At 44.7% G+C, this 19,740-nt stretch overlaps 2 protein-coding genes across 6 annotated transcripts in view; one reads left to right on the top strand and one right to left on the bottom strand.

Annotated features, from left to right (window-relative positions):
- The window catches only part of LOC119405085 (putative phosphatidate phosphatase), a 53,736-nt gene extending 45,423 nt beyond the window's left edge, over nt 1-8,313 (bottom strand). For all 4 annotated transcript variants that reach the window (XM_037671858.2, XM_037671860.2, XM_037671862.2 and 1 more), the window contains exons 1-3: nt 8,059-8,313; nt 3,075-3,226; nt 1,693-1,794 (exon numbers count right to left, since the gene is read on the bottom strand). In XM_037671858.2, coding sequence (XP_037527786.1) covers nt 1,693-1,794; nt 3,075-3,226; nt 8,059-8,119 — 315 coding nt within the window. In that variant the 5' untranslated portion in view covers nt 8,120-8,313. The remainder of the gene's footprint in view (nt 1-1,692; nt 1,795-3,074; nt 3,227-8,058) is intronic.
- A 234-nt stretch (nt 8,314-8,547) lies between these two features.
- Nucleotides 8,548-19,740, top strand: part of LOC119405083 (zinc finger FYVE domain-containing protein 9) — a 316,430-nt gene continuing 305,237 nt past the window's right edge. For both annotated transcript variants that reach the window (XR_007417525.1, XM_037671854.2), the window contains exons 1-3: nt 8,548-8,970; nt 9,103-9,194; nt 13,685-15,660. Coding sequence is in view for 1 of the 2 variants with exons in the window: in XM_037671854.2 (XP_037527782.1) it covers nt 9,137-9,194; nt 13,685-15,660 (2,034 nt within the window). In the remaining variant the exon portion in view is untranslated. The remainder of the gene's footprint in view (nt 8,971-9,102; nt 9,195-13,684; nt 15,661-19,740) is intronic.

The raw sequence follows: 19,740 nt of genomic DNA, 5'->3' as shown, positions 1-19,740 counted from the left end.
CCTGAATCCGCCCCTGAACCATAGATAGGGCACTTCTCTTAGTGCAGCGGCTGCGTTTCCTAAAGGAGCGAGCTCCTAGCCTATATTCATATAAAATTCCTCTTTGTTGCTATCGGATTTACTATTTTGCTCTCGTGGTGAAACTGTGACTTTTTTTCTAACGTGGGATGGTTTTCAATGTTTTTCGTTCGTGGAGAGCAAATGGTTCGGCTGGGCAACATGGTAGCAAAGGCGGTGCATTGCTGTGGGCAACGCGCGAGGATTTGACAACAACCCGCAGCAGCAGAACAAGTGCAATTCCACAGTGCATTTAACCCGCATTTGTTTCGTATTTACATGTGACACTCTGGCAAGGCATCTAACTGTGATTGCTGCACCTCAGGCTCAACAAAATTGATTTTTTTCACGCAAAAAATAAAAAAAAAAGTTTTTTCATGTAGCCATATTAGTCGAACATTCTTGTGGCGTCTTCAGTTTAAGATTAATCCTTCAGTAACTATGCCTTGCATGAAAGGTCGAATTTCAGTTTAACGAAGTTTCGATATAACGAAGTGAGTCGCCGCTTTTACCAACTTCGCTATATTGAGGTTTAACTGTTCTATGTACTATTCAAATAGGATTAAGTCGTTTTTATTTTCCAACGTGCGTATTAGAGAGTGACATCACCGAGCGACATGGTCTCTACCCATCTTGACATAAAACAAAGTTCTGCTTCACTCAGGGAATTTTAGCAAAAACACTCAAGGAAAACCTGGAAAACTCAGGGAATTTAGAAAAGTCAACTCGGTAGACACCCTGGTGTGAGAAGAGCAACAGTGCTTCAATCTATCTAAATGAAACATAGACATAATTTTTTATGAACTTCTGACATTTAAAAGGGGCAAGTAAAGTTATAGCCTAATGACTCTAGTAAGTGGATATTCAATTTATGATCCCAATATGATGCCAGATAACCAATTAACGTGTCTTAAGCAGACAAACGTACCATGCAGGTTTGAGGTACACAACTAAATTGTTTGTACAACTCTTGTAAAGCTTTCATAACATTGTAACAATTGCACGTAAGTTACAAGGTATATCGAATTTGTATGCTTTCAGTGCAGTAATAAACATGATGTGCAGAGCCACGATATCTGTTGAAAGGTCAGAGTTTAGCATTTGTAAACTTTGTACATTTACTGTTCTGTTTTAAATTTCGAGTTGAAGTGCAACAATGATCACTTAATTTGTATTTGTGCAGCAGTTATCTAATAAATCAGAGTTCCATCGTTGCTTGTGTAGAGAGGCAACGTAGGATAGAATAAGGCCTGTCTAACTCAACCTGCATGCTCAGTACAGTTCACAAGCGACTGCAAAGCTCAGCAAAAGGTTAGCAAAGCAACAATCAGCCTGACAGAAACAGCATACACCACTGAGGATCGTTGAAGGGAGATTTACAGTGCCTGCATATTATCTTAAGGCTAGCCAGCCTTGGGTTAGAAAGTGAGGAAGTTCAAAGAAGTCTGTTTGGCATGGAAGTGTCACCGTGGAACGCGAAGAACACAGACGACTGTGATTAACAACTTTGACATGCTTCTTTACCATCAATAAAAAAAAGGGAGGTGCGCTTTCAATTGAAACTGGATTTGTTGACAGCGTAAATTAAATGCTGAATGTAAATCTTTCTGTATTCTTTGAAAACACTGCCCGTACCTGTAATGCTGGTGGCACCTTCCAGCGGAGCAGAAGCTTCTTGCTTGTGATGATCGTCTCGTGCACGCGCAGCTTTGCTCGCATTCCCTCCAGCACAACCATCTTTAAAATGGCGAAGAAAAGAGAATGCAGGTGATAATGTGGATGGCAGGAAAAGTTTCCAAGCTTTCCAACACATATAACTCAAACCTCATTATAACAGTCACATCTGCCACGAAAATAACCTTGTTATACCCGAAAATGAGTTATAAACGTTTATTTGTAACACTGTATCTATTACAAGACTATTCTTCATTTACTTCGTTATAACCGGTAATTCGTTATATCCATGTTCATTATATCGAGGTTTGAGTGTATACAGTCACACCCTCAGAATAAATTGCCATAGCTCTCGCGGGTTGTCAGCAGAAACCAAAAGGATAACACTCGTATTGTCCCCATCTGAACCCCTCACCCCTGAATTTTTTATGCGCATTTTATGCATATATATATATATATATATATATTACATCTGCACACATGCACGTGAGTTTGTAGAAGCCTCCTTGAAATAAAAATGCTGTTTACACCTTCGAAGTGCTTGCACAAACGTGTGGTGGCTTTTTAGGTTTTGATAAGTGTGCGAAACCTTAAATATTTTGTGAGCACGCAAGAAATAATTGTCTTTAAGGGACTATCCTACGTTTCGAGAAACATTCCCTTAAAGACAATTATTTCTAGCGTGCTTGCGATAAATATAAAACAACAATCTTCAAGGTTTTGCGCACTTATCAAAACCCAAAGCGACAACAACGTCTTGTTGCAAGGGCCAAGGAGCCAGCGGAAACCAAAGGGTTTCTGGAATGAAGAGACCTCCCACCTAGGGTAGAAGCGAGGCTAGCACTGCGATACCGTTCCGAACGATGAACATTTATGCCTTCTTCTCCTTCCTAAGGGAATGTCGGGATTGCACTTTGGATGCTTACTGTAAACGAGCCCGCAAACAGAACTTATTTTTGTCTCTCTTCAGAAATTTTCATTTCTCCACGTCCTTTTTGTTGCACCAATGAGCAAAGACCATTGTTTTCCAGACAGCTTATAGAGTCGCATATACTAATATGAATGAATCTATTTCTGATCTACGGGCTTTGTTCTGTTGGAACTGGCACTTCAAGAACACAGCTTTTCTTTTGTCGGAGCAAATAGGGCACTTAACATGTGTTCTTTCCCAACGTGCCGAAAACAAACGAGATGTGTGCATCATTCTGTCAAAAGCGTTAGAAGCGCACATTGAAAGAAAGAATATTTCTGTTGTTTGCAAAACAAACGGGTGGAAGACGGGTTGTTCAACCTGGCAAGAGATGGCAAGAGAACCTGGCAAGCAAGGAATTCAGAGCACTCACCACGGCAACAGGTATGAGAATGCCATAGGTGTAGAGCATTGGAGAAGTGACGGTGGAGTCACGAAACGGGTACCTCAACGATTCATCGTCGCAGAAAAATCCGCGCTTAAATGGCTTGCCAGCCAGGAAAAGGACGAGGACGGGTATGCCAACTGAAAGAGATGGGTATTGTCATATTGAAGTGATGGTGAAGGACCACACAATAACAAAAACAGTAAGCCACATTAAAGTAGCTGACTCAGCTAGTTGGTTATTTATACTGAAGATAAACAGCGCATTAAATGCACAGCTACGGAAAGTAGACACACAGGACAAGCGCTGACTTCCAACTGAATTTTATTGACATCAATGCGTTATATAAGTATCTGCTGGTAACAGGTACAAAAAGAAGAACAGTAAAAAAAATTTACTGACACGAGTGCAGCAAAAATTGCATTAACAATCACAGTGGCCTGCTGCGCAAACCCCCATTTTCCAAGTAACAGAGCTCCCTGTCAGATAGCACATAATCAGCGAAGCTGCTCAGATGGTGCGAGAGGAGCAGATGCGTAAGCAAACCATCGTTGCGCTATCTGACAGGGAGCTCTGTTTCTTGGAATGCAGAGGTTTTCACAGCAGGCCACTGTGATTGTTAATGCTGGTTTTGCTGCTTTCGTGTCAGTGCATTTTTTTCCCTGTTCTTTTTTGTAACTTTTCCCGCAGATACTTTATATGACGCATTCATGTCAATAAAATTCAGTTGGAAGTCAGTTCTTGTCCTGTGTGTTAGCTTTTTGTAGCCACGCATTTTTTTCGCTGTTTATCTTCACTAAGTCACAACAGAACTCTACTGGGCAAGCTTGCACCCAGAAAAACAAGCCATGGCGAGTCACAACGATAATGGTGAGCACAGCAGCGTGTGATAAAAATGTGATACATGGGTAAGGTGCATTGGCTATTTATACTGGATTAATCACTAGTGCACGCATATGTTCTGAATGTGAGACCATTATTTGCATCGTACACACAACCTGATTAGACAAGATTCTTTCACTGTAGAATCGAAGACAAGAATCAAGGAGGTTTCTGCACTCGTTGGGAAGGTTTGCGCTATGTTTTCATAACGTGGTTAGCTAGTGGAAACAATATACAAAGAAAGATAAACAATGTATTTGTACCGACATGCGGTATTAAAATAGCTCGGCCAGCTGCCAGGGCAGGAACACCGCTGGAGCTCCCAACGAGAATCCTCATTCAACCATAGTTGATCACTTCAAGCCTTCATCTTCGTACGAACGCTTGTCTTGTTTGGACAGTTAGCAGGTAAGTGACACGAAACAATTGCAGCAGTGCGTACTGCATTTCACGAACTGTCAATGGAGACGTCAGTCTGTGCAGTGCGATCAGTCAAGAGACTTAAATAAACATGCGAAATACTGCAACCTGGTTCACTTTTTATCTGTGCAGTCTTAAATACAATAGACTGTCAAATAACAGCTGAATGCAGTATAGTAGTTGCTTCCACTCACTAATTAAAATTTTTCAAATGGGCATGCATCGCAAATTTTTATGCCACATTGTAATGTGTAATATTCAATTTGCGCTCAAATGTTTCTGTAGGGGTGTCAAAATACTGTGATGGGAAGATTTTTAAACAAGGGGTTTAATTACACTGTGACGGTGTGTGCGGGCCATAACAAAGAAGGCTGATTGACATGCATTGCCATCCTTTCGTTGTCCACTATATGAAAATGCTATCTCTTTTTCCATTCTATAATTAGTTCAACAATATCCCATCATGCTAAATAACAACTTAACTCAATTGTCAAATTAACCTGTCTATATGACTCAATTCCAAAATTGGATATGTAGATACTACAGAAAATGAGTTTGTTTGTTTCCTTTTTTTTAGCAATTCGTGCTAACGTGAGGATTAGTGAAAAGCCCTTGCCGAGCTTCATCTTGGATCGACCAACAGCGCACATCTAATAACACGCAGCCGTTCCATTTATGGAACATTTCAACTTTGCCGTAGGAGCCTGAGCATACATAACAAAAAGCACATGCGGTAACTTGCCTGGACCAGACAGTCTCTAAGCAAGGAGATAAACTAGGAGGAAGCCTTACATCACGGACAGTTGGCAAGCTTCACTTTTCTCCGTGCAGTATCAGCACAATGTGTGACCTCAGAGAACATGCGTACTTTTCAAGAGTTGATTTTCAGTCTTGTTGGTTTGACATATTTCTTGCAGCATTTAGTGCAGAATACATAGACGGATATGTGCGTAAGACAAGAGAGACTCGAGTACTTGGGCGTTTGTCTTATCCACGTCTCCGTTTGCACTTTCTATGTTAAGCACTGCAAGAGATCGGTGAAGTTGGTTGAGAATGTTTGCCTCCCGATAGTTTTTAAACAATTCTCACTTGTTTGGCTTGGAATGCCATGCCAGACAAGAGACTGATAAAACCCACCATGGGCTGTGATAAGACGATCGTGCGTTGAGCTGACTCACTTGTCTTTAAATGCCCCCTCCTCTATAATAGGTACTTCCTTCCTCCTTGCGAACAGTACTACCAGCAGTAGTAAGATCTTTTCGCTTTACATGAAGATCTTGATCCCATTTCTTCTACTTTTCTTTTTTGCTATTTCTAACCAACAAAGAAGGCTAGCTCTCCAGGTGGTCACTGCCGAAGTGTCATACTCAATACAGGCCGACGAGTAAACGCACAATAGCTTTTCATAATGGGACCCGTTCGCTTGCTAGTCAGCGCCGAGTTGCACCGTACTAAAGTGGCTGCTTGCAGGTGTTTTCTTTTTTTTTTTACAGTGCATGTCTGCGTGTAAAAATAAAAGAGTCAAAATGGTTCCTTCACACTACGCAGTGTTCGCAGAAATATGTCGACCCCTGTTTGTGACACCTTAGAATCAGTGCATCTGTTATGCTTTGGCGTTTTAAAGGGGTCATGAACCACTTTTCCAAGTAATGATCTAATGACCTCAGTATCGGAGTTTACTGCCTCCCGAATCGATTGCCTCAAAAATTTCTCGAATCCGTCAAGAATGAGCGGAGTTACGGGGGTTTGGCGCACGCTCTCGGCGCTTTCTCTCTTTTCTCGTGCCGACGAGCGCACTGGAAGCTAGACAGGGAGGGATGGCACGGGGGTTAAGAAGTTACGTCAGCGCGCGTCATGAAACGCGATCGCTCTCCCGCTGTGATTCGCGTGCGCGAGTGCGGCTACCGTGTACTGAGGAGTGCAGCGCCGGCAAGTGGCGGCACCCCGCGGCAAGAAGCGCATCTGATCCGAACGCCGCTCTCGATTTACGTCGGCTATCGGCCAATAAGCATGCTATGTCTCTTGCGACGTAAACTGGCAGATCCGCGACGTCAACGTGCAGACGCCCCACCCACCGACGAGAGTGAGAACCGGCCTCTGTTTGAAAAGAGGGCGCCTGGGGAAACGGCAACTTCGCGCTCCGCTTGTGGCCTTTACGCGGCGCGCACGACTGTAATATTTTGCAGGGCAGTTCATAGCCGTGTCAGCTTTCCGCAGGATGTGTTTTTTCAACAAGCCTAAGGGGTGCTTCATGACCCCTTTAAAATTTGTTCGTGTCGCCTTTGCTGGTTATGATATGCCATACTATTAGCACACATGCACAATTTCAACCAGTTGCCTTATGGCCAGGATTTTTCTTTTTCTAAAAGCCCATGAACCGATAAAACAGGACTTCTGTTAGAAACGTAAGTGACGATATGGAGTTCATTTACTTGACACCTATTTATGATAAAAAAAAAAAAAACTGATGCGTGAAATGAAATGTTACATTGCCTCCCACAGTCACTATAGCTCTGAACTTCATTTTCGTGCGAGAAACCTATGATGAAAATTGGCGCAGTGTGGTAGCTGAGAAAATATAATTTCCTCTTTCCCATCTGTGCAGATAATATACAGTAAGAGTTTCTGAACTAAACCTTTCTTTACAATGCTATATTATCCCCAACTAAGCATTGTTCTAGCGGGAAAAAGAACACACAAAAGCATTCTTTTCTCTTTCAACAACGCGTGATCTCAAACATATATGGTGCACGTGCAGGATAGAGAATAATATAAATATCAATAATATTTTTTTTTAATTATCAACACGTCGGCATTATACCGCTCTCTAATTTTTTATTGTTTCTTCTTAATTTTTAAAAAAACTTCCCATAGTACGTGCGTGTGACCGTTAGCAAATGCCAGTGATTCAAATTACGCCCCAATCCCCGATTCGCTTCTTTCAAAAGATAAGTTTTACACCTTGCGTTTGGTTTGGACTTTTTAATTTCAGTTCTTAGTTTCAGTACGTGCCGAAATTTCGATCTCCTTCTAAGAACCTACAACGCGCCCGCGGATAGCGGCGTATTGACTTCTTCAAACCTCGCCATACCATTCCTTCAGCTTTTTATTTTTTTTAAAACACGTTCTCTAATCCGGCAATTGGCGTTTAACGAACACTTCGTGTGTTTCGTATTGTAATTTGGAGCAGTCAACTGAGTCTGAGCCGATGCTACTCTTGAACAATCATAGGCGTGTCCCGAAAGCCGATGTCCTTGAAAGGATGCATTATTTATTAATCGAACCGTTTCCATGAGACGGAGGGACAGCATACGCGCTCGCCCGAAACCTCGTGGTGGTTTGACGGGTATTCAAGCGCGTATGCTCAACTACGAAACCGAAACAGTCAAATTTTTTCATCGCCACCATGTCCGCTTCCGAGACACGATGGCCAACAAGACTGCAACGCGGAACCTGCCTCGCGCAACGCAGTGCTCCAGTTTCGTCTCTCTTTTTAACTCCAGAAACGAAAACTGAAAGTCGGCACAAGCAAGCGATCGCGCGCAGGTTGTCACATAGTTGCGATCACGTACGGAGAAGCCATCTCAAATCAAACATCCACGCTGACACCAAACATCCCGTTATCAGTTTTTGCAAGGCGTGGTGGTCATACGGGACTTTCCCGACTCACCTGCACAGATGCATACGAAGTGAAATGCTACGGTGAACACAAGGTTATTGCTTAGAGGCATCGCTGACGCCGATGGTATTCACGAAAACAAAACCAACACGTCGATTCCTACGAAAGGCACACCGCAGTTTCCACACTTCAATCAATTAACAGTACTTTTCACGCTGCACCGTCCCACACTGCGATCCATAGCGCGCCAACTACGGCAACACTTGTGGCCTTGTGCGCTTCTCAGCTCTCAGCTGCTCTTCCTTTACCTTATATATGCCGATACGCTATAGTGCAAAGAGCACATAGTCGGCCTGTGCTAGACATTTAAACAAAAACGTGAACTACATTTCTAATTTCAGCAAATCGCCAGCGACATCAACGTGATGTCGCTAGCAATGCCGTTTTAGTTTTGATTGTGCGCTGGCGACTGCAGCGCTTACCATTTTGCAGCGGAGAGTGTGAGCGTTACTTTTTTTTTCTTGCTGTTCGTGTGCGTGTAGATACACTCACTGAGCAGACATTTTTCGGCTCCAGTGGTATCTTGTTGGCTGTGGTGGAGTTTGCGTCGAGTGTTGTTGTGTTGGGTGCACCGTTTGTGATAAAAATTTGTTCCACCTGTGCCTGGACCGGCCGATATTTGCCCTGTCCCGAAAGTCGGGGCCTCTTGAGCGCTCCCCCAAGACGTCCTGTGACTGGTGTTTTTCCTTCGCCCACGGACGTTAGTTGGAGACGTGTGGTGTCTTGTGTTGTATCGTCGTCACTGCGGGAGTAGTGGTGTTTTCGCTACTTCGTCGCTGGTGCCGTGTTGGTATTCTGCCGGTATCGACTTCTCGGTACAGCGCTTCACGGTACACCGCCTCGCAGAGTGATTCGACGTGCATCGCCGATCGAATTATGATACGATCGCCAGTTTCAATCGAGGTAAGCTGCCCATCGAAGCAGTTCCATCTCGTTACATTTTTTTCCCCGTTCTCTCTCCTCCCCCTACAAAACTGTGAGCTCGTTTCCCGTTCGCTCCCATATCCCTTTATAATTTCTTTTTTTTTTTTACAGTGATCCGGAAACGTGGCATGGATGCCAGGCAACGATGGACAAGTTTGCAGTGGATCTAGACAAGGTGCTCGACGAGCTCGAGCAACGGGAAGGTGGGCGTTATGAGACTGCGTGCCGTGACGTTCTCGCGTTTGTGGATTGCTGGCGGTGGCGTCACTCGTGCTTAAACAGGGACGAGCGAAGAACGTTCGAGATTTTTTTTCGGTTCCGCATGTTGCGAAATCGAACGCCACTGCTACCGGTGCCGCCCTTAATCGTTTTAACGCCGTATATCCCAGCCCTGTAACATCGCCGTGTCCTCTAATCCTTTCGCCAACAGACTTATCTCGCTAATTGTCTCGAACTGGCGTCGGGTCACCTAGCAAGCCTCAGAACACTAAATCTTATCATCGACAACTGAACCAAGGTTAAAGGAAGCTTTGCCTCTCTGACGCCTTGGCCTGGATGGTTTATAAAGAAAAAGAAAAAGAAGCTTAGGGCCTCTTACAGGTGAAGAAATTACACGAAATTCTGCCGACGAACCGAACTGCTAGCTCTAAATAAGTGTGCGTAAAAACGTGAATAAGATGCCTCTTAGTTTTCTTTTTTGCGGTGGCAAAAAACTGCAGTGGGCCTGCTATCTTTTAAGGAATGTTGATCCTAAGAATGACTAGCATAGTTTGTAGAGTAAGCCAGTGATCATATCAATGTTTATCATCATAACTTGTAGACCACTTGTCAAAATCTGTTATCTAGCACAAACAGCTAATCTCTTTTGTAAAAACATACACATATATTAACATTTACATATCATGTTGAATATCCTCTAAAGGCAGCTCAAGGGTGCAATCACTTCAAGTCAATTCTTTTCAAGTAGTATGGCTGTGAATGCAAAAAAAAATTTATTGAACTGCGCCTGTTGATAGCACTGAATTCTAAATGCTAATGCCCAAATGCTGAGGTTAAGACATAACATAGTTGGGTGTGTTGCTGCAACTTCTAGATTTTCATGTCATCTTATAGTATTTGGAATGAACTTCATGGTCACTTTTCGTCACCTGTGACAGTTCTACACTATAAAGGCAGTTCTGTCTTTTCATCACACAGTAATAACCATGGACCATACGTCGCGCAGCCAGCCTTGGTAGGTAAATGCTCCGTGAAGCCCGCGGTGTTGTCCCAACATGCGACTTTTTTGCATCAAGAAACGAGATTTCAGTCTTTGGTGCCTGGTAGTTTTAAATCGAAACGCGCTTCTTTGGCGCATTTCAGCCAGATCATACAGGAGGTTGAAACACTGAACTCGTCTGAGAGTACTGAAACAGTAGGATTCAGGGTTGACACAGTAGGATTCAGTCAAATTGCGCAACGCTCCCTCCTAACTCTTTTCTTCCACCATGACAGTAACGGGCATTGGGCTTGTGTGCCTTCCTTTGCTTTAGTGCTGCACCCGGTATTTCGAGGCCATAAACGGCGCACATCCTATCAGAGTGACATAGCACTCTTGATAGTAGAGTAGCAAGTTTCAATAAAGGAAACTCAAGCGAGCCATGTGACATTAATTGTTTGACTGAAAGACACCCCCTAGGGTGCAACTGTTTTTGGAGCATAGTTTGAGATCAGAGCAAGACTGTGTAGTCACTTAGGCCCGATACTGTTAACTTTTTTGGCACATGTAAATTTCGCAAGTTTCATGCTTCTAAATTACATTTATAAATTATCTATGCTTAAAGTAAAGTTTTCAAATTTGCAGTATTGCAATGCCATGACCCCACATTAGTTTCTGTACTATCTGTAGCGTTGCATGAGTGATCTTCAGTGAGCTACAAAGAGCAGTAGGTATTGCATCCTGTTATTGTTTTCACACAGTCATTTCCCACTGCTGGCAACAACCCCGCAAAAAAAAAGGCCTTTGCAACTCTCCTGTCATCATTTGCGCTGTAATTTTTATGTCCTTAACTAGTATTCTGGTAGATTGAGAACTTCATGGGTGCCTAGCATAGGTCGGCAAACTCACTCATGAGTCGACTCACTCAGACTCACTCAGACTCATATCGAGACGTGAGTCTGAGTCTGAGTGAGTCTGGGTGAGTGAAGTTTTTGTGAGTCTGAGTCCGAGTGAGTTCGATTGGGAAAAATTTTGGTGAGTCTGAGTCTGAGTGAGTCTGGTTGAGGAAAATTTTGGTGAGTTTGAGTCCGAGTGAGCCCTAAGGGCAAAATATCTTGCATGAGTGAACCTGAGTGAGCTCCACATTTTTTTGCCGACCTATGGTCCTATCCACTCTACTTCAGCATTACTATCAGCCTTACGTCGCCTCATGTTCATACTCACGTATAGTCCCACATACTTCAACGCGCTACCGTTCATACGTCAGCTCACTATTAATGGATCAGAGGCGTGAGTTGAAGAGGGAGAGGGGGAGGAAGTGTCTTTACCTCCCCCCGCAAACTTTTTGACGGAAAGTTACTGATAAAAATATCTCGTGTGAGTCACGTCCTTGAATAAAAATGTCCTTACTGAACTGCGAACTCAGATAACTCGTATTTGAAGGTACGAGATCAAAAGACGCTAAGTAGCGCACCGATTATGCGAGATATTGGCGTTAAAGGGCATTGACATTATGGTAGAAAAAGGTTAATTATAAGCTAACGGACTCATGAGTCGACTCACTCAGACTCACTCAGACTCAGATCGAGCCGTGAGTCTGAGTCTGAGTGAGTTCGAGTGAATTATATTTTGGTGAGTCTGAGTCCGAGTGAGTCCGGTTGAGAAAAATTATAGTGAGTCTGAGTCCGAGTGAGTCCGGATGAGGAAAAGTTTGGTGAATCTGAGTCCGAGTGAGCCCTAAGGGTAACATGTGTTTCGTGAGTGAGTCTGAGTGAGCTCCACATTTTTTGCCGACCTATGGTGCCTAGCATTCGTACGAGTATGTTGTGGCAGCAGTTTCGTGGCAGGAAGTTTGCTGTCAATCTGCTGCACAGTAGTGCAGGTGATAGCAGCCGCTGGCAAGGTACAACGGAGTTCCAACTCCTAGCAACGATAGCAAATGTTGTACGGGTACTTAAAGGATAGCGTCACAAGGGTTGGCTGCGTGATTTATTTTTATGATGTGCTTCCCCCCGAGGCTGTTGATGATAGTCGTAAACGAACCGAGCAGCGCACTGACTGGGCTGGATGGCCCTTTTATTCATACACAGCACGCTTGAAGACAGCACTCCAATCGTGGTATGCAAGTGGGACTGCTGCTTTCTTTTCTTTTATTATTATTTTTTTCTTAAAATTTTCTGGGCTTTCTGTAGAAAGCAATAAAATACATAATATGTAGGAAATTTAAGCATGCTAAATTAGACGTACCATTCTTAGGAGCCACTACAACATTCCCATGGGAAGTCTTGCCCAAACGTTAGTACTTGTGAAGATGGTTAATTAATATTAACTAGCTGTTTATTTAAGCAGGTTACGAGATACGGTGCGATTTGTTGCATACAAATAGCACCAGCAGTGCCTGTTTTGACTTGAGGACGTTTTAAAACTTTAGCTGAAGTTACCTGGGACACCCTGTATAGTCCTGATGGAGGCTTGGTTGGTTGCTAGAATCCAGTCAAGCTGGAACTGAGGTATATTTGAGAAAAACAAAGTGATCCATTTTTTTTTAGGTTTAGCACTTTGTCAACATTATTTAACAGGTGCCTACTTTTTTTTGTCATAGGACATTGTAGTTTGGGGAATTTTCTTTGGGAAGCATTTATCTGCCAGATCTAAAACCACGAAGTAACTGAAAGCACAATGTACGCTGTGTTTGAATTGCTACGGATAAGCATAGCAAAATTATTCAGCTTGGTGTGCAGTTCTTGAAAAATTTATATTTACGCTCGTCCTATATACCTCTTTAAAATAAGTGGGGACCAACTTTTCACATTTATACATCCTTAAGTTCTTCACTGTTCCTCAGTCGCTCTACTGCAAAGATGGAGCTCCAAGATGCTGTGGCAGTCGCATTCTGGCTCCGAGTGAAATGTATTCTTGGTTGCAGCAACCTTATTCTAAGGGGACTTACGATGCAGAGCCCTCTACTTGAGCACTTTCATGTTGCTTTGAAAGGTTAACCCTTTGATGTCCAGAACTGCTAACGAGCAACAACTAAAACAATTTTTCTCGCAGGCCATCGGTTAAGTGACAAAGCTAGCACAATATATTGCAATATGTGGTCAACCGCCGCTTCCAGAAAACAAACGTAGAAAATGGCATTCACTCGCAATACAATAGATGCATCATCTTTTAGTTCCAAGAACACCCCGTCGACTTGAGGTATGTCAGTGTAGACCACTGACCTGAATACACGTGAAAGAATCACAGAAGTATATATTGCACATCTGAATGCACAGCCCCGTGCTGTGCCTTCCAAGTCATGAGTGCTTTCAATCTTTCCATGAAAAGTAGGCACTTAATTATCCAACCTAGCTCACGAACAACAGTTCATTTCCACCTTCTGAATGACTATATTTTCTGACCATAGTTTGGGCATCAGAGCGATAAACGTCGTCAGTCACTTGATGAACTTTGTATAGAGAGTAACAAATCACTGTTGTCTCATTCTTGCAGGCTTGTTGTCGGAGAGGCTTCCGGAGACGCAGCTTCATGCCTTTGAAGTGCCTAGACCAGCAGCAGCCCAGCCCATACCCAGGTGTCGCGGAGATGTGCCGCAACAAAATGGGGACCACGGTGCCGTGCCTACTCCAGTGCTGCCTTCTGTCAACGCCCAAGGGATAACAGACTCCAAAAAGCCAAGCAGCAATGACGCAACTAGCGGAAAGGCATGCTTCTGGGACGACGGTCCAGTGACGTTGCTCAGTGCACCCTCAGCATTGCCGTACTCCGAGAAAGGTGTCAATGACGCTCCTCTGCACGTGCCCACAAGTGCTCCGCCATCCACCCCTTCGACTGCGACAGCCAGTCATTTACAAGATTGTGCTGACTCTACCGGTGCTTGCAGTGTTGGTCAGAATGCATCTGTCCCCGTGCAAGCCGGCGTTCCCGATCGAACTGGCTGTGTGAGAGACTCGGTCAAGCCACCCGGCTACTCGTCAGCAGAGCTGCCGCCTTTATTGGCTCCAAGCGACAACAGTGTTTCGAGTGCTCTCGGTGGACCTGTTGTTTCCTCGGCCGATGGTTGTAGAAACAGTGACGACGGTGTTACGTACAACGGGCAAGTGAGTGGTTGTGACAACGAAGCGAGGTTGGCAACAAACGCTGCAGCTGGACAGTCATTCGTGGAACCAAGAACATTGCCTGTTGCATCCGAAGCAGTTGCTAACAGGGTTTCCGATGATGGTGCTTTCACTGAAGTGCTTCCAAAGAATTCGATTCCCCGAGACAGCTTTCAGTACCCCGATTTGCTTTCATCGAGTCCCATTAGAGATTCTGCGGCGCACACCGGTGCTGAACCACTACAGACGCTCATTAGCTTATCTCCCGACGATGCAAAGGCCCCTGCTGCAAATGGCACGGGGTTGCTCCAACATGATGGCTCAACAAGGAACAGTGAAACAAACTACGCTTCTTCATTGCTTGATAGTGAACAGTGTCATCCTGACACGGACCCTAACAAAGCCTCTAGTAGTTGCAGAAAAGAAAATGCAGACTTGGGATCTAGCAAACTGCCAGATTTACAGACGGTTTCCCTTTCCCTGGAAAGACCTAAATCTTTATTAGCTGCATCTGGAGATATTGCTACCAAGCAGGAAACAGTTGACAGTAGTGTATGTCCCGCACAGCACACTTCGCAGCAAACTGCTCCAGGAGCTCAGGATCGTACAGCTCCTGCAGTAGTGTCAGAAGGCCCCAATAGTGATTTGTGCGTGCAGGACATCCACAAAAGTGTCAATGCTAGTTCTCTGCAACCTTCAAAAGGAAACGAAGTGTCGAGCTGCGATGCAGAGTTGCCCGTCCCGTCTACCAACACTGCTCAGGAGCAACAAGTCAGCACGCAACCTCTCCCCGCACAAGACTCAAATAAAGACGCAGACGCATCGTCAACGTCTCCATCCGAAACTTCGTCCGCATTACCTGCAACACCGCCTGCTTCCCCACCGAAAGTACGGACTCCCGATCCCGGCATGCTCTCCTACTCCCCGCCGCGGTCGTCGTCCGCTCCCCCCGGTGCGTTGCCCGCGTCTCCGGTCAGAGCGTCGTCTGCCTCGTCATCGCCAGTGTCGTCCGCTTCGACTGGCCCATCCACGGACGTACCCGACGATGCCTCGCAACCCGAGGGTGCCCCTGCATATTCATTTGGGGACGAGGCGACCGTGATAACGGAGGCCCGCTGTCTCGACGAAGAGCCCGTGGTTGGGTTCGACACTGCACCCGAGGTCACCGACGAAGAGCTCGACCGACTGCTGCAGGAGGAAGAAGGGGAAGAAGGCGAGCGTAGCTTCTTGCCGCCGCTGAGCGAGGAGGAGCAGATGCTGGGCAAAGTGAAGCCCTTCTGGATCCCCGACGAGGAGGCACCCTCGTGCATGCTGTGCTTTGGGCGCTTCACTGTGCTCAAGCGACGGCACCACTGCCGAGCCTGCGGAAAGGTGCGTGATTTTCCAGCACAACAGGTGTATTGCCTTTTCTCGGCATTTCATCTCGCACTTGGCAAGCTACGCAGGGTAGTGAGGTCGCAGAAGTGTTTCCCTTTCACGTTTTGCAGTGTAGTTGTTTGCTGTCTGCTGTGTATTTTTTCAGTGTAACTACATTGCATGTGATGCAGGCTGCCAGTTCACAGGTGTGTGAAATAATGCTAGCTGAAGTGGAAGGTGAGAGAAAATGTGGTTGCACGTATGCAAGATGGTATCCTTCAGGCCACAAGAAAACCCCCCGGTTGAGCCTAAAGAACTTGTATTTGGCGTTCATGTATTCAGTGTCCTAAGAGCTGACAGCAACTTGACGGCACTTACTACAGTTGCAACTTGTGAATGCAAACTTATATCTTACATAAAATTGCAAATAGTATGCCACACACTGTGTCACTGCAGTGTGCGACATGCTATGTTTGGCTATTAGCGTTAGTGGTGCACTGTTGCCACTGGTTGGAGAAAGATGCTTCTCTGCTAGCTTAATGCTTAACAGGCTCAGGTCTGTCACACCTTCTTTAGCTATGTCACATTTCTGTGCATGAATGTGTGAGATTTCATGTTGTATCTAACTACATGTCATTTACGTGTACTTTCCCTGCATAACACTTCTTTTTAGTCCCAAATTCAGGCAGTGAGGGGAGTTCCTTGTAGTGTTGCCTGGTGTGTGTAATCTTAACACAACATCAGTAAACATTACAGATTACAGTGTGCTGCCTTTAGTGTGAGCTATGAGCATGACAACTTTTTTCATTATGTGGTTTTCTTAACAGAGCACATTTTAAACATTTTCAGTCATTCACATACACTGCATCTCGTGTGCAATGTAGGGTACAACTATTAAAGGAGCACTGACACAAAAATTTTGCACCTTGTTTTTTTTGTTGCAATAGATAGCTTATGATCCACTTATCACGGCTGCAAACCTCGTTTGCGCGAGTGCACGATGGTTATTTATTTAGAGACGTTTTTAGAGCGCCCAGTCGCAGTTTCGGTTTCAAAGAGCACCGAGCTAGGCAGGACTACTTCCGGAGGACGGGTAACGACAGCTGGCCACGTGAACACGCAAAATTGTCACGTAGGCAGCGCGCGAGCGTGAGTGCGGTTAGTGCGGTGGGCGCCGAACCAGGTCAAGTGGCGCCAGCTATGGAGGATTAGAAACAACTAACAAACGCGTAATCTATGTCCTCCGAGCATTCGGAAGCGCCCATCTCGACTCGCTAAGCTTACAGCATCGATTATTTGACTATGGCTCTCAAAAACGGCGCCAAATCGGGACGAATACATTGCTGTCGAAGCTTAAGGACATGAATCTAAAGCAAATGGAAGCATCAGTGCGGAAGTTGCACGTTACAGAGCGCACGGCGGCCACTTGATAGATTCGAAGTGGACGACAACCGCTTTTGGCAGTGCTGCCATGTTTTTCGGAGGCGCGAATGCCTCGCCGGCGAAGCTTGCCGTGCAAGTTGGAGAGCTCTCGCGCATGCGGCGACGGACGACGTTCTGCGGCACCGAGCCGTTGCGGCAGGCTTGCCGCTAGCGTGAGCGGGCCATAACATCTGCCAACGGGCACGACGAGCGAACAGCGGAAGAGAACACAACTAGAACACGCCAAGCTGCAGGCACGGAGGAAGAAATGGCAGGTAGCACGGCACAAGCGCAAGGGCACAACCAGCCACCAGCCAACACAAACTCGTGACGTAGGTTTGTTTACACATCCCCCGCGTTGATGTCGGCGTCGCGAAGCGCTCGCATCTCGCTCAGTTGCGCGGCATGCACTTTAAAATTGATTTTAAGTATGTTCTAGGCTATATTGGCCCATAATATTTCGTAGACGTTGTGTACGGCTCCACATACATCTATTTCACTCATTATCTCGACTTCGAAATTTTGTGTCAGTGCTCCTTTAACAGGCTCCTGACGTCAGATTTCACATTCTTCTGTATTCATGTATAGCGAAATCCTTTTGACAGATTTTTATTAATTCCAGAGTACACAGCATTTGGTGTCTATAAGTGATGGACCATAAGCCAATGTTAGTAGATTTTGTGGAATGGACACATCTGTGCTTTTTGTTGTCACTTCTTACCTCATGTTGCCAAACCACAGACTAAGCAAAACACAAGAAGGGGGGGGGGCACAGCTGGTGGGTATAATGTTAATGAATTAGAATAAATCAGTCAGTATTAGATAAGTGACTGGAGTTGCTGATATTTTAGTTGATACTAAGAGAAATAAATGTGTGTTCAATAGGCCATGACCATCAGATAACTGATGGTCTATCTAGATTTTCAAATGGTTACAAAGGGAAGCGAAGCCCAGTCAAGCATGACAGAAATGTATGGATGGGGACAAAATTAGGAAATTGGCAAACATAGGAAGGGTCAGCTAACGCAAGACAAGGGTAATTTGAGTTCATTTGGAAAGGCCTTTGTTTCAGTATACATAAAGTAGGCTGCTCATGATTTTTTCTAACAATATTTTTCTAACACCTTCTTCCCTCCCAAAATATGGCTATGTTCACCTTAAGAAATTGACTTTGACTCTGCTTAGTTACAGCGATGTCAGAGCAGCTTGCATTTTATTTAGGGTGAGTGCTGTGCCAATTTGCTGTCATGGAAAAACTCAAAAGTGTACTGCAAATATTGAGTTTTCAAATGCAGATCAAGTTATATCATTAGTCAGAAAAACTCGTGTGTTCTGCAAGTATTTGAATGTTCAAATGCACATCAAACTTCATGTTTTTCATCTGTTGTTTAATTCAACATCTCGACCTTCTGATGCTGCAGGTATTGTTTACAGTGAACACATAACACATGCTGAGCGGCCCACGTACAGTACAAAAGACTTGCTTTAGAGCTTTAAGAACACTGCTTTAAGAGCAAAGTTTCTATTATGGCTATGCACGGGAGTTACCCCTCCGTGAATAACGGCCCCGTCAAATAAATGAAAGAAGTGTGACCTTGATGAATTATAGAAACACTTGGCCTTAGTGCATAGTAGCCTTTGCAGTTCCACACGTGAGTTCCAAAAGCTTGCACCTGCTTGCACTACAGCACAGCTTGCATCGCTGATACACACCCATTCTATGCAGAACAGAAGTCGGCAGCAACACATAATGATATATCGCTTGCTGCAGTTGCATGATTCATGCATAGAAACCTGTAGTCGTGCTCTTCTTTTATATTCCGTTTCATTGTGCTGTCATGCTGTCAAGTCGGGCATGTTTTGCACTGCACTCACATAGCGTCTAGTGTTGTGCCGGGAATACATGCATACACATATATTGCTAGACATGTATTGCGCAAGGACAGAAAAGCAATCCCGGCCGCAGCGGCTGCATTTTCGGTGGAGGCGAAAATGTTTGAGGCCCGTGTACTTAGATTTAGGTGCACGCTAAAGAACCCCAGGCGGTCGAAATTTCCGGAGCCCTCCACTACAGCGTCTCTCATAATCATATCGTGGTTTTGGGACGTTAAACCCCAGATATTATTATTAGAAAAGCAATGCAAAACACTCTTGTACGGGAAGTGGCTCGGGGTCCGCAGAGCTCTTATCTCTTCATCATGACAGGATGTTTGCTTTCGTGATTGTTTTTTTTTTGTACCATCATTTGGTGCAATTTTGCGCAGTGCTTGTTTTTGCTGTTCACTCGTGCATAAACGTTTCTCCGTGATGGGTGATGGCCTTCTGTGCCTCAGAGCATACTACAGCCACCAAATTACTGACTGAGGGGTTCTGCAGCAGCTGTTATTAGTTCACGTGACCTGTTGTTGCAATAACTTGTAGATGTATGTGATGGAGACAAAATAAAATTGCATGGCAACTGGCAGGAAGGTAACTCATCCATGTGCTCCATAGCCAAGGAATGTGCAAAAAAAAAAGACTATATTTTAGGATGCACAATTATTGGTTTTTGATTAATATGAAACATAGTGTGCCTGCATTAAAAAGTTAAGAGCTTAAAGGTTATGTAGCTCAAACTCTTGCTTCTCACAAATACCGTCTGTTTATACAGAACTACTGGAGGCACTTATGAAA

The sequence above is a fragment of the Rhipicephalus sanguineus genome, chromosome 9, assembly GCF_013339695.2.
Source record: "Rhipicephalus sanguineus isolate Rsan-2018 chromosome 9, BIME_Rsan_1.4, whole genome shotgun sequence".
Taxonomy (NCBI): Eukaryota; Metazoa; Arthropoda; class Arachnida; order Ixodida; family Ixodidae; genus Rhipicephalus; species Rhipicephalus sanguineus.
Note: the sequence above shows the minus strand (reverse complement) of the source record. Positions and strands in the feature narration are given on the sequence as shown.